The sequence below is a fragment of the Ursus maritimus genome, unplaced genomic scaffold, assembly GCF_017311325.1.
Source record: "Ursus maritimus isolate PB19 unplaced genomic scaffold, ASM1731132v1 scaffold_1, whole genome shotgun sequence".
Classification (NCBI taxonomy): Eukaryota; Metazoa; Chordata; class Mammalia; order Carnivora; family Ursidae; genus Ursus; species Ursus maritimus.
Window position 1 is genome coordinate 32978601 of NW_024423343.1, and position 14829 is coordinate 32993429.

At 35.4% G+C, this 14829-nt stretch overlaps 1 protein-coding gene across 1 annotated transcript in view; it reads left to right on the forward strand.

Moving 5' to 3' along the window:
- The first annotated feature begins 4278 nt into the window (after positions 1–4278).
- ALS2 (alsin Rho guanine nucleotide exchange factor ALS2) overlaps positions 4279–14829 on the forward strand; it is a 60593-nt gene continuing 50042 nt past the window's right edge. Inside the window, exons 1-4 of the mRNA XM_008687366.1 lie at positions 4279–4454; positions 5607–5761; positions 8609–9546; positions 12464–12821. Of these exons, the coding sequence (XP_008685588.1) occupies positions 4435–4454; positions 5607–5761; positions 8609–9546; positions 12464–12821 (1471 nt within the window). The 5' untranslated portion in view covers positions 4279–4434. The remainder of the gene's footprint in view (positions 4455–5606; positions 5762–8608; positions 9547–12463; positions 12822–14829) is intronic.

A 14829-nucleotide genomic window follows, 5' to 3' on the forward strand; every position in this document is an offset into this window, starting at 1 on the left:
TCTCATTTGTTTACCTCTTTCTCTTCTACCAAATTGGCAACCTTGTATGAAATTAAAGAGCCCAGGCTTCCTTCTTCCACTGAGAAAATGAGCCAGCTGAGTATTTGCAGGTAGGATACTCCTTGCAAAATTCATTTGGGCACTGTATGTGAGTATGTTTACCATAAAATAGACTTAAAACTTTTGAGACAAATGTAAATCATCACCATTGGAATACATTGTTAAAGCACCTATAGAATGTCTTGTAAGCAATGCAACTTTCTAGTGTACTCTTCGAGATGAAGTTGTTGTAAAAAGTACATAAAAGAAACTAAAGGAGGTATAAAATAGTTAAAAGTTGGGGACCCCTACCAAAATGATAGTTGTTTGTTTTAGAATACAGGTTCCTGGGGTGCCTGGGTGGCTCAGTCGGTTAAGCATCTGACTCTTGATTTCTACTTGGGTCATGATCTCGGGGTCCTGGGATTGAGCCCCTTGTCAGGCTCTGTGTTCAGCAGGGAGTCTTCTTGAGGAATGTCTCCCTCTCTCTCTGTCCCTCCCCGTGCTCAAGTTCTCTCTTTCTCTCTCTCAAATAAATAAATCTTTAAAAAAAAAAAAAATAGAAGACAGGTTCCTAGTTCCTTCCTTGGAACGCTTGAGGCAATATATGTTTTAGAATTCAAAAATTTTTTGATCTTTAAAATGATGTGCATAAACCATATATTATGTAACACTTTCTGTAGGACATTTGGTTCCACCCCATAATCATATTAATATTTCTTTTTTTAAAAAAAGATTTAAAAATTATTTTTAAGTAATCTCTACACTCAACGTGGGGCTTGAATTTACAACCCCAAGATCAAGAGTCACACATTCTACCGACTGAGCCAGCCAGTCGCCCCAATCATATTAATATTTCTACAGCAAAATATATGAATATTCACACTGAAGGGGCAAAAAACTAACCTCATATTAGTTCAAATTAGGCTTGCTGTCAGATAAATTTGAATCAGATTAGATTTTGCCACCAAAAGCATTATGAAAAAACTTAGTTTTCAGAGTTTTTGGACTTTGGATTTCTTTTTTTTTTTCGGTAAGATTTTATTTATCTATTTGATGGGGGGGACTTTGGATTTCTGGGTAAGGTTTTGTGGATCTGTAGATAGTTCGCAGCTTTGGATTTCTGGGTAAGGTTTTGTGGATCTGTAGATAGTTTGCAGCTTTTTCTAACACTAATTCGGACACCTGGACCACATTTTTTTTTTTTTAATTTTTTAGGGCACTCTCGGATCATGGTGTTAAAAGCATACCCTCTGCTTGTACGAGATAGCTTATTTCTCTGTTAAATGTAACAGGAGGTTGTGTTTCCAATGGGATCTAAAAGTGGAGTCAGATTGTTAAGAACCAAGGTTTGATTTTTGTTTTAAAGGGCCATCTGAAAGTTTAATTGCTTTACATTTCACTGTAAAGGAGATAATTTGAAGTGTAGAGTAGCGTACCTTAAAATGAATCTGGGTTTGTTTGGTGACTCGAAGAATTTAATAGCTGGATGGGATGCTTGAGTCTGTTTTGCTCATTTTACGGATGTTCTTGATCTCTGGAAATGTCATGCAAGGCAAAAGAGGACCCCACATTTTTGCCTGTACATCACATATCAGAGCTAATTAATATAATAAAGGTCTATGAAGGAAGGTTACTATAGTAGAAGAAAAGCAGAGTTTAGGGATTCTGTCTCCCAAAGGAACGTAGAGTGAGAACCTTAAAGTTCACCTGGAGAGAACTATCCCCAGAAGAAGCCCCATGATTAGGCAATTTTATAACGATTAAAAATGTGAAGCAGTGAGAGAGTTTAAGGAAGTTTAAGTGCTTTTTGAATGCTTGAGGCAAATCTTAAAGATTTCCTGACGGGGTCATAAAAATTTTAGGAAAACAAAAATTGGGGGTTTACTTTTTCTTATGGATACATAATTGAGAAAGGATGTTAGGTTTTTTGTTGTTGTTGTTGTTTTAATGTAGGCTCCATGCCTGAGAAAGAATGTTAGATTAAATAGAGTTGGTAAATGCCACTTATATTTAAGTATGTGAGATAAAACTTTATAACACAAGCTTCCCACATTTAGCTGTAGTATTCTTTTTTAGTTACGTTTCCTTAGCAGTCATTTCTCTTTTTCTCATTGCTCTATTTGAGTCTTAGGCAGACCTGTTTTCTGGAAAAAGTCAAACATATTAAAATGAGACAGATTTACAAATACTGATATAGAAAGATGTCTATGAAATAGCATATTAGCTAGCTTTCTGTTGCTATTTAACAAATTGCTGCAAGTTCACTGTTTTCGCAGTTCTTTAGGTTGTAAGTATGACACAAGCCTCACTGGGCTGAAATCAAGATGTCATCAGGGCTGCATTCTTTTCTGGAGGCTCTAGGAGAGATTCTGTTTCCTTGCCTTTTCCAGCTTTTAGAGGCCACCCACATTCTTTGGTTTATGCTCCCCGCCTTCCCATCTTCAAAGCCAGCAGTCTCTCTGACCGTGCTTCCATCAGCACATCTCTTTATCTGACTCTCCTTCTGCTTCCCTCTTGCACTTTCAAGGAGGCTTGTGATAACCCAGATAATCTCCCTATCTTAGGGTCAGCTGATTCGGAGCTTTAATAGCCCTTTGCCATTAACCTAACCTAGTCACAAGTTCTTGGCAGTATGATGTGGGCATCTTCAGGGACCCTTACTCTGCCTAGCATATATAGTAAGTAACAAGAGAAAGTTGCAAAACAGTTTTTGTATGGCTTTAATTCCATCTGGGTTTGAAAAAAATGTGTGGTGGTGAAAAATACGGCAAAAGATGAAATCTACTTTAAGAAAACTCTGTATTCAAGAAATGTGACACTAAAAGAGGAAAAAGGCTGACTGTTTTGTTCACTTCACCGAAAGGGTCTCAACATTTTTGATTGTCAGGCAGTAGGATAAAATTCAATTTACATTCAGTGAATCTGTGATGGAAAGCAAAGTGTGCTTGTGTACTTTAACACCCTGCCGGAGGAGTTCTCTGGTTTCTGCTGGGTGTAGTTTAACTTTAATCAAGGGAACAGTTAGTTATTCCTTGATCTCTGACGGATAAACACAGGTTAGATCTGGCTTCAGAATTTCTCTGTGTACCATGAACTGTACATTTTCCTAATGGTTAGTTATCATCACATACAAGGCATAGTACCACTTAATCCTATTTGTTATTTAAAAATAGTCATTTATTAAATTAATAGCATTTATTAAATCTGTTCAGATATATGTTTTGTTTACATGGTACCCTTCATCCAACTTTGAATGATTCAAAATCTTTCCAAAATAAGCATTAGGTAGAGAGTAATTTCCTCCAGATACACAGATGGCAAACGGTAAGAATTCACAGGCAACCTGGAGTAAACAGATGGATCTTAAATCACTCCTGCTGGTATGGGCTGTTTTCAGAGTACAGTGACCATGTCATATCCTTTGCAGAAAAAACATAAATTTGGCTTGGATATTTTTATGGTTGACACAAATAAAACCTCATTGCCATGGTGTATTTTCATGAGTTTTCAGTGCCCTTAAAAATACGAATTTTTAGTTGAAATGCATTGAGCATTTGTCTGCTTGTTTATATTTCTGTCTCTTTATTAAACATTGAGTCCCTAAACTAATAGGTCATGATATTTGTACTGTAATTTCATATAGCTCTTTATTATTAAATGGTGGATTTTGAAACAGGTATTTTAAAACCCAAATTTCTTTCTTCCAGCATTTTGGACTATGGTTTCAAGTTGAGCTTGATTTGGGGAAAATACTGCCAGTTCCAATAAATAGAAAACTTTCTAATATTAATGATGTAATTTTTTGTGTGCATTGCTGAAAAATGTAAATTAAAACTACTTGAATCTGATACATTACTGAAGAGATTTTAGGAATTTTCTTTCTTAATTGGTATTAACATGTTCATGTGTTCCAGAAGCCTTTAAAAATGACCCTTAACGTATGTGGAGTATTTAACAAAAAGAATTTTCAGGTTGAACTTCCTTCTTTATAATAAAAAATAAAATCTGTTCCCTGACAAAGTACAGCTTAATTGCAGGTAGTCTTGTCTTCTTTTGACATTACATTTGATGGTCAGCAGGCAATTTTATAAGCTCAGTGGGAAGGCTCAGTCTAGATATTCGACTTTGGCAGGCGGGATATGAAATAGTTGAAATAGTTTCACTGCATATTTATTGCCCAGTGAATGTGCAGTTGTTAGAGGGCTGCCCTTTTTTTTTGTTGTGAGGGGGGGGCCCTTTTTTTTTTTTTTTTTTTTTTTTTTTAAATCTGAGGAATGAAGTTGCACAGTATTCTTTCATTGGTCTTTGTGCTTACCTGTGTTTGCTATTTAGGTCTTTATATATCTTTTGCAAAGAAGAGATGATTTGGTGATGGAGTGCTCCCCCTGACTGATGGACTCAAAGAAGAGAAGGTAAAACCATTTCTTCTTCTCCCTTATTCTTCTAGGGAAACACAACAAGCAATTCTACATATGCGTAGCTTTTCTTCAGTTTAATTTTCTTGTTCATGGTTATTAAGTAGCAATAGTGACATTTAGGTTGATTGGTAAAGAGAGAAAGCTACTAAAATAAAACTGATTAGTGATAAGCTTTGTTTTATGCTTATAAAAAGGCACAAAGTTTCTTCATCATTTTAAAGCTTTTGAAGCCATTTTTTCTCAAGTAATTTCAGGTCTTCGGGTGTAGCTTTATTAATTGTAATCCTCTTCTATCCTTAGAAAACCGGATTCAGTTTGTGGCTTTCCTTTCATAGTACTATGTTTATGCCTAATCATAACCGAGAGGAATATTATTTAGCAAAAGTAGAGAAATTTCTAGGTATTATAAAATAAATAAAACCAAAAAACTTTCTGTGCCTCATTAAAATTGGCATCAGTGTTCTAGAAAAAAGAGTGTATCAGTGGCAACAGAGGGAAACTTGGTATAAAGGAAACCCAGCGTATCTTAATATGTCCTTTTCTTAGAAGGGTAGGAAGTTATGAAGCTTTGTGTCTTGTGTTCTTTGAACCAGAATCATCACATGGATAGAATTCTTTGGCTAGAACATGAGTAAAACATGAAGGATTTTACTGTTCCTGATACAAATTTGATTCTTAAAAAGTTAAATAACAATTCTAGAGCTTACTCGGTGTAAAGTAAAATATGGATCTCTATTCCTTCTTAGCAGATACCTTTTTAGCACAATCAAAACTAAAATTTTAAAATAACACTCCAACTTGGGACAGTTGGAACTTCATTATCTAGATAAGGAGTTAATAAATGGAGAAGTTAGAATCTTAAAATTTTGTGCTATTAAATCTAAAATGTCAAAAAATTGTCCAGGTTTTGTTTACTTTTTAGAGATAAGTAATTTGTGGGTTTAGATTGTCCTCAAGCCTATTATGTGAAGAGTTGCTTTAGCTCTGCTCCTGTGTCCCAACCAAAGCATAAAATAGGTGCTGAAAAATCTGACCGAGTCACCCATGTGCTGGTAAAAGGTATAGGTCTAATGAAATTAGTAAGAACCCCCCAAAATACAGTTTTAATTGCAGAAACAATTCAGCTATTTTTCTTAATGTTTGTAGCTCAACAGAAGCAGAAGGATCCAAAGAAAGAGGCCTCGTCCATGTGTGGCAGGCAGGATCCTATTCTGTAACACCGGAGAGATTGCCGGGCTGGGGAGGAAAGACTGTCCTTCAAGCAGCTCTTGGGGTGAAGCATGGAGTCCTTCTGACTGAAGGTATTGAAAAGAATAGCTTAACAAATACTAACTAAAATGCTAACAGTACCTGGCGGTAAGAGAGTTACTGGATATCAGGAATGCTTAATGAAGTTTGCCGGAACTTGTACTCTTTGTGTTTTCAAAGTATGTTCTTACTCCCTTTATCAAAAATCAGATTAGTTCTTAAATTTAAGATCCATCATAACTAGAATAAAAGGGAGAATTACAGTTTATAAATTTTATAGTAATAAGTACATGAAAAATTAACTTTTGAAAGATTACCTATTCAGAAACTCTCTTGCTGTACCTTTGTTCGTTGAATGTATCGGAGTAATAATGCTAGTAATAGCTAATGTTTATTAAACAATTATGCGTGCCCAGCACAGTACCGGGCACTCTGTATGTACCACCTTACTGAGTCTTCGCAACCACATTGTGAGGTAGGCTGCTGTTGATGTCCCCACTTCACAGACGAGGAAGCTGAAGGTCAGGAGGTTAAATAATTTCCCCAAGCCCACACAGCTATTGGAGTGTCAGAATCAGAATTGGAATTCAGAGGGTCTCATTTCAAAGCCTGCTTCTTAAGCCACTTGGCTATACTGCCTCAGTACAGTTTGTCTTAGGCATAAACAGCAGCTGATAAGAACATGTAATAAAATAAATCTGTAAATCTATAACCAATAGAAACATAGGCTATAATTTTTAGGAGAGTTGCCTTTAATATTGATAGCAGTTTACCAACTCAGTCATGGCAAATTTGGTTTGAGCTAGGACTGCCATCAACTAATTTATAAATTTCTATTCCATAAGCATTTATTAAGTATTCAATAATGCTTTGGTATTTTCCTTGTAGGAACTAAGGGAAGACAAATTCTAAGAAGCAAAGCTTAAATCTGACCTTGGTAATTTTGTGGGGTAAACATGGATTTCTTTCTAGCCTCTTTATTATTATATTATGTTTATTGTAATAATATAGAATATTATTATTATTAGGCCAGAATTTGGAAGAAGCTTTATTGTAAAAATGTGAACTATTTTCAGTCAATACCTGCCCTCGGGGCTTCAAAATATTATTCTCAAGCATATGTAAGTGGAATTCCATTGTTGTCTTATTTACCCTTCAGTAAGATATTTAAGAACCCTTCATGAACATGATCTTTAAACCTCTAGAATCATACCGTAAGTGGGATAGCTGAGGGAAAACATTTTAAAAATATATGAATAACCTATCATTGTTCATGTGTAAGCAGTGTCCTGGTTTTAAGTGTCAAAGCTACAAAAAAAAAAAAAAAAATCTCACACAAGTGTGTAGTTTGAAATGGCAAAAAGATCTCCAGTGCTATGTTTTCCAGATGAGAAAATGTTACTGATGGAATGCTGGAAATTTTCAAGTTCTTTTTCTCTATTTGGTTTGACAGCTCATAATTCAGTGAGGACACTTCATTGAATCACTATTTTTTGAGGAGCTCCAAGTTGAAAAAAGGAAGGAGTTGTCTAAATATCCATTTCTTTGTACTATTTCTCTTTCTAGGGGAGTGATATTCATTGAAAGAGTTGGTGAGCTGTTGCAAGTGTATATTACTATATCACTTGGGAAGAAAAGTTTAAAAGATCTTAACCAGTGAGCTTATTTTCTCAGTACTCTTTACCCAAACTGGAAATTCCCTAATAAAAGCTCATGTCTTCCCACTAGCCACTGTTGTGTTCTTTCTCACATAGATGTTCTGGTTAGTTAATTGGAGTATATAAATAAATATATTTGCTGTGTATAATAGGCTATAGCTAAAGAATGCATTTTTTTCATCATCAGCTCAGTTGCTGCTTTGTGGGGGGAAAAATACTATAAACTTACTTTATTATTTATTAATTTAAAAAAATGGATGAGCCTCTGGTCATAAGGAAAAGAAGGAATAGTGGGCTTGTTTTGGTATTTTTCAAAACCCATAGCCAAATCTTTGTTCCGTTTGAATTTTTTAGCTAGCACAGGTCATATGCACACACCCCAAACTACCACAGTACTGCAGTGAGATTATGACTTGGTAGCACACCTGGACAGAAACAGGTCCTTATCACTCATGTGCCCTACTGGTGCCTTTCATTTTACTTCTAAAGCCAGCCAGTTGTCCTTCATTCTAAAGCTAGCCGTCATAGCTTTTATTGGTTTTTTTTGCTTTGTTTCGTTGTGATGATTTGCTTTTTAAACAAATGGCACCTTAGAAATACTATATAGTGTATAATATATATTATACGTAACATTTTAAATTACATATAATATCATACACATCACGAAGACTGCCCCGTCTTGTTAACACTGGTGCTTTCTTACAACTTGGAAGTATAAAACTGGTTTCTTAGTTTTGGCCAAAATGACTCTCTAATATTTTTATGCTACTGCATAATTTTTGCTGCTCTGACTTATTCAAGTAGCAGTGAATGTTGTAGATGTTAGCGAATGTATCTGTTATATCCTCTGCTCATTTTATCTTATCATAGTCATTGTTTTGTCTTTGAACACTTGGAATCTGCTCCTGTAATAGCCTACAGTGATAGCCGTTAGTAGTGGATCCATGTAGGACTTTGTAGGATGAGGCTAAAGGAGAGGAGCAATAACCCTTCATTTGAAAGGAGCCTCTGGCAGTTGGTAGAAATTCTCACTATTTTTCAGAATATTAAAAGATGAATAAATGTGGGATATATGCTTGATCCAAAATCTCTACAACTGTGCTTTTGAAAATTAAAAACAAAACAAAACCAGCCCTATTTTGTTAACCTAGAGGGGCCAGAAATTTGCTGATAAGTTTTCTAGTTAATTCACTAACTCCCTTCTTCTTCTTCTTTTTTTTTTTTTTTTTTAACACCTTTCAGATGGTGAGGTCTACAGCTTTGGGACTCTTCCCTGGAGAAGTGAACCAGCAGAGATTTGTCCAAGTAGCCCCATTCTAGAAAATGCCCTGGTTGGGCAATATGTTGTTACTGTGGCATCAGGGAGTTTCCACAGTGGAGCAGTGACAGAAAGTGGTGTAGTATACATGTGGGGGGAGAACTCTGCAGGCCAGTGTGCAGTAGCTAACCAGCAGTATGTTCCAGAACCGAATCCTGTCAACATTTCTGATTCTGAGACCAGTTCTTTGTTGGCCGTCAGGATTTTGCAGTTGGCATGTGGTGAGGAGCACACACTGGCATTGTCAATAAGCAGAGAGATTTGGGCATGGGGTACCGGTTGTCAGTTGGGTCTCATTACCACCGCCTTCCCGGTGACAAAGCCACAAAAGGTGGAACATCTTGCTGGGCGAGTAGTGCTACAGGTTGCTTGTGGTGCATTCCACAGCTTAGCACTGGTACAGTGCCTCCCTTCCCAGGATCTGAAGCCAGTCCCAGAAAGATGCAACCAGTGCAGCCAACTCCTAATTACTATGACTGACAAAGAAGACCATGTGATTATATCAGACAGTCATTGTTGCCCATTAGGTGTGACACTGTCAGAATCCCAGGCAGAAAACCAGGCCAGCACTGCCATCAGCCCCTCCACCGAAACCCTTGACAATCAGGGAGAAGTATTCGAGAACACGCTTGTAGAAAATGATCTGCCTGTTGCTACTGACACGAACGTTGGAAATGTTCAGACCACGGGTGGTGATGCCATTTCCTCCCAACAAGACATCATGGGAACAACTGAAATTTCTTCTGCCAGAAATGTACCGTCATACCCTGATACTCAGGCAGTAAATGAGTACATGCAAAAACTGTCAGACCATTCAGTAAGAGAGAACTCAGAGAACGGCGAAAAGCCAGTGCCATCTCAGGTACCTGCTAAATTTTATAATATAAAGGTGTTTCTGGAGTTACGAGTTTTTCTTTAACAACTTTAAAATGCTTAAGTCTTGAGTTTGACTTTAAATCTGTTTCATCATGCAGTCCTAGATAAGGGGAAACCTGGATTAATTCAAAATTACTCTTTATGTTCAAACTCTGCCCTTTAAGATGTTGAAAGATGTCATGCTTTGCTTCTTTTATAAGTAGCAAAATCTCCTTTATTTTTTCTAGTACTTTTTCTCCCATGGCTACATGTACTGAATTTTGGTGGGCTCCTGAATACTGGTTTTTTTTTTTTTTTCCTGAATACTTATGTATTCACAAGGATTCATCTCACCTGTATTTGTACCACTTCAGATTCCATAGAGAGTAGTCCTTTCCTTTTTTATCAGGGAAGGTTGCTATGTGGTGAATCCTTCAATCATAGGCAGACTTAAAAAAACAACAACAACAACAACTTCTGGTGTTAAATAGTGTTTGATTTTTTTTCTGCTTATACCTGTGGTCCTTACTGGGCTTTGCTGTGGGGCAGGGAGTTAATGTTTTCTTCATCTTATTTAAACTACTCTCATTTTAAAAACTTGTAAGAAAAGCTGTTTACAGTAAAGTTTGAGTCTCCCTGATTAAACAAATAGTTTTAAAAGGATAATTTGTTTTTTACTCTTCATGTTAGACTTTCAGTTTTGCTTTTACCAAAACTCTGAGAGACAAAAATGAAAAAACAAAAAATTCTAGTCATAAAAGAACTGTCCTGTGGTGTTTTTTCAGGTTTTTGAAACCATATATCTCTTGATTCTTTATTCTTGTTCTTCACTCTGTCAGGATGAGAACATGGCTTAGAGGTATTTTTAGAAATAGTTTTTATTTCACAGTTTACTCATTGAACCTTGTGGATATCTGATTTTTTTTTTAATTAAGAATAAGCTGTTTGGAGAAAGATACTATTAAAATCTAAACAAAACAAAAGTAATGATTTAATAGGAACGCACATAGAACATTCTTAGACTTGAACATGCTTATAAAAAATTTGGACTTTGACTTTTTAGAAGTCATTCTGCTAGTTTATTAAATTTGAAGTTAAAAATTTATTGTATACAGTTATTTGATTATTAGATAATTATTAAAATTGCATTTTCCTTTGGATTTATTTTGTTAAACATGTAAATTTTTTGTTGCCTATGATTTTGGCAGTGTCTGTTTATACTAAATTTAATTCAATTTTTATAAATAGTGTCTCAATCAGACAGCTAATTCACTAGGAATTTATGCAGTCTAGGAGAAGTTTTTTCTCCTCTGGCCAGAAATAACTGTGAAAGAGTATCTCATTTTTGTGAAATAAACCATAGTATTTGGCAATGAAGCATATACCTCATAATTGAATTTTATTATTAGTTGACTGAGACTCCTAAAATTATGTCTTTCATCAAAATTGCTGGCAATATATTTTTGTTGACTTATGTTATATATTGTTAAACATAATTAAGTAGAACAGCCAGTAAGAACAATAATTTAAAGTTTATTGAAGGTAGAATTTTGTGACTTTCCTCTTATCTATTGGTAAGAACCCCCTAAAATATTCACCCGTAAATACCATTTCTGTTTCTGTAATGAGCCTTTCTACACATAGGGTGAAAATAGTGGCATTAGTTCTTCTCAAAAAGTTATCAGGGAACTGTATCACCAAGGAATTAATAGGCTCTGTATTTATCTTTTGCTTGATATGGTGTATTTGTTTGTTGAGTATTTTAATTAAAAACTCATTTGCTAAAAAAAAATAAATAAAGACTCATTTGCTTCTCTGAATTTAGTATTTAATTCAACAAAATGTATTGAGTAGCTACTACAGTCTAGGTACTGTGCAGGAAACAGGAATTATTTCCTTTAAGAGAATCAGAAGTCAATGTTAAAAAATTTGTTTTCACTTAGCTTTCAATTCAGGACAAATAAAGTAATGTATATATACCCTTTGAGACCTTTGGACATCATAGGAAACAAATTTTTCATAGTGACCTATGCTGATAAGCTAAAAGCTTTTTTTGTGTTTTTAGTAGTTACATTTAATGACTTTCCTTTAAGTAAACAGTGGTGCTTGACTGCTCAGAGTAAGTTTCAACTGATTTTTTACTAAGATACTAGAAAACTTTAGTTCGACTTTCAAATACAGCTATGAAGAACACAAAGAATATTGGTCCCAAATGTTTAATTATTAACCTACCACATTTACTCTATCATAATGAGAGCAAAAGTAATCCTTCAGCTTACATAGCCCCTGGATCATGGAAAATAACACATTCATGAGGCAGTGGAAGGACCTGAACCTAAGAACATAACTTGGGGGCAGATAGGTCAGAGGTATAACTTATTTTTCTGCCTGTATATACGATATCTAAATTACCATTTATAAAACATTTCAGAAAAAGCCTTTTTTTAGATGTATTTTTTTCTGGTATTTCTTAGTAGCAGTCTGTAAATTTTCCTAAAAGCGATCAATAATACTGCTTTTATTTATTTATTTTTTAATGTATTGTTAACCTTTCAACCTTATATCCAGGGCTGTCACAGTGCCTCTTATATTAAATGCTATGTTTTCCAGACCTTTCTTGCCCTTTCCCCTTCTGTGCTTAATTTTATTAAAGCAGCTGGGGCTTATGTTTAAATAGCATGGAAAAACACAACACTCAAAAGGAAGTACTTTTGATAAGTAGCTGTAGTTTGAGTACTCGTTTCCATATGATATATTAAATCCAGTACCAAGAGCGGATTCCTTTAAGTTGAAGATAGAGACCTTTGTTTTAGATTCTCAATATTTGTAAATATTGATGGTTTTTGTTAAACTTTATTTTTATTGATTGCTTGTTGTATAGGGATTATATTTTTATATACTTTTTTTATGTGTGTATATTTTAGCCTCTTGTAGAAGAAGCAGTTCCTAATCTTCACAGCCCACCAACCACAAGCACCTCAGCCCTAAACAGCCTAGTGGTCTCTTGTGCATCTGCTGTTGGTGTGAGAGTGGCCGCTACATATGAAGCTGGGGCCTTGTCTCTTAAGAAAGTTATGAACTTTTATAGTACGGCCCCTTGTGAACCTGGAACTCAGGCAGGCAGTAGTTCCATAGGCCCAGAAGGTCTGAAAGATAGCAGAGAAGAACAGGTTAAACAGGAATCAATGCAAGGGAAGAAGAGTTCAAGTCTTGTGGATATCCGAGAAGAGGAATCGGAGGGAGGCAGCCGAAGACTCTCCCTCCCTGGCTTGTTGTCCCAAGGTAAGGAAATAGCCAGGTAAATTGACTTTTGTTAAATCCAAAATGCTCCTGACATCATGTGCTATATTATAATAAATTAGTAGTTTTCCTAATTGCTTAAGCTGATATATTCAAATGTCAACACTTATTTAATTTTGGTCATTTGGGTGGTTTTAAAAGAAAGTTACGTATTTCTCTGCTTAAAAATAACTGTAGAACATAACTTTTTTGTGGTGTCTGCATCTGCTTCTGATCCTTACTATGAATCTTATTTTCTCGTTCTGGAATGTAGCGACAGCCTCCTTATATCCTAGTTGGGGCCTGCAGTCCAGAGAGACGAAGTTGCAGATGTGACCATTGTTAAGTGGGGAATTTACTGTATTTGACCTGGAAGTGGAGATAATTTTAAACTTCAGGAAGACGAAAGTTCATTTTCTGATACAATTAGCAACAAACTTCTTCGAATATTAAGACTGTTACCGAGTTGGTTCTTCAACATTTCTCAGTTGGTTCAAGAATCTCAGTCATCTAGACGTTTGCTTCTCAGATGTGACCTGCAGACCAGAAACAACAGTAGCATCTGGGAATTTGTTAGAAATGCAGGATCTCAGCCTTCACTCCAAACTTACTGAAATAGAATATGCTTTATAACAAGACCCCCAGGTGACTAGTGTACACATTAAAGTTTGAGCAGCATTGGATTTAGACCAGGAGTTGGTAAACTTTTTCTGTATAGAGTGAAAGAGAAATGTTTTATGATTTGTGGGCCATATGGTCTCTGTTACATAACTACTCAACTTTGCCATTGTTGCTTAAAAGTAGCCATAAGTAATACGTAAATGAGCAAAGCTGTATATTCCAATAAAACTTTACTTACCAAAACAGTCAGTGGGCTGTATTTGACCTATGGTCTATGGTTACCAGCTCCCAGTTTACACCATTTTGGCCAAAGCTCTAAAATTAGGAATCCTACCTCGCACTTCTACTTACTTATGGCACTGTTGTGCCCCTGAGTACTTCTGTTATCCTGCCTTCTAATTCTCATTGCCACTAGATTTTCAGCTTACAAATAAAACCCTTAGTCCTGAGAGTGAGTAAGTGTGTGTGTGTGTGTGTGTGTGTGTGTGTGTGTTTGTGTTTGTAAAAGGAAAGCCCACAGATTCTATTAAGTCTGAAGGAGAACTTTGTGCCAAAATTGTCTTATATTGAAATATCCTTTCCTATTTGCAGCATAAATATATTTGAGATCTCCTGGAATCACAAATGTGGAATATTGATTTTTGTCATGTCATTAAGGCATTGCTAACAGACTTATTTCCTTTGGTTAAATTTTACTTAGTGACACAAAGTATCTTTAGAAAAATTTTACGTGCGCTCTTTTTCTCTCTGTCTTTTAAAATTACCTGAAATACATCTTGAGGGAACTTCAAGTAGGTTTGAGTGTCTGTATGTACAAATAGATGGCACATTTACCAGAAAAGATGTTAATTGTAGCCAGTGATGATCACCTTTTTGTGTCCTCAAGTTAATGACCAAATCTCCTCTTAGTGACATTGGATGATTTTCTTCAAAACATACCCTGCCACCAAATCAGTGTACCAGATTTACATAGTGTTGTACGCCATCATTATAATTTGAATACTATAAAGAATTATAAAAGATTTTTTAAAAACATTATTTAAGTCCTCTATAAAATTTGAAATAGGCAGGCAAAATTCAAAAGTTATTTAGTACTTCCCATTCATAATCTTTTTCTTACCATAGAAACTTGAAAATTTTATATCTAAAATAAGTCCTTTATTACAATATTTGTAATGTTTGACCTTAACTTGGAAAGGCTTAACTTTTAACTCTGCTTTGAAATGGGAAAAATATTTGTCAGCCTTAGTGTAGTATTTTGTTAAGCATATTATTTAGAATGCAAGTTCCATAGGATGTCACATAGACATTCTATATAACATAAATATTATACAGAAAGGAATTCTATGGCCAGATGCTTGGAAGTGGGGCTGAGTTAAACAAATCTAAA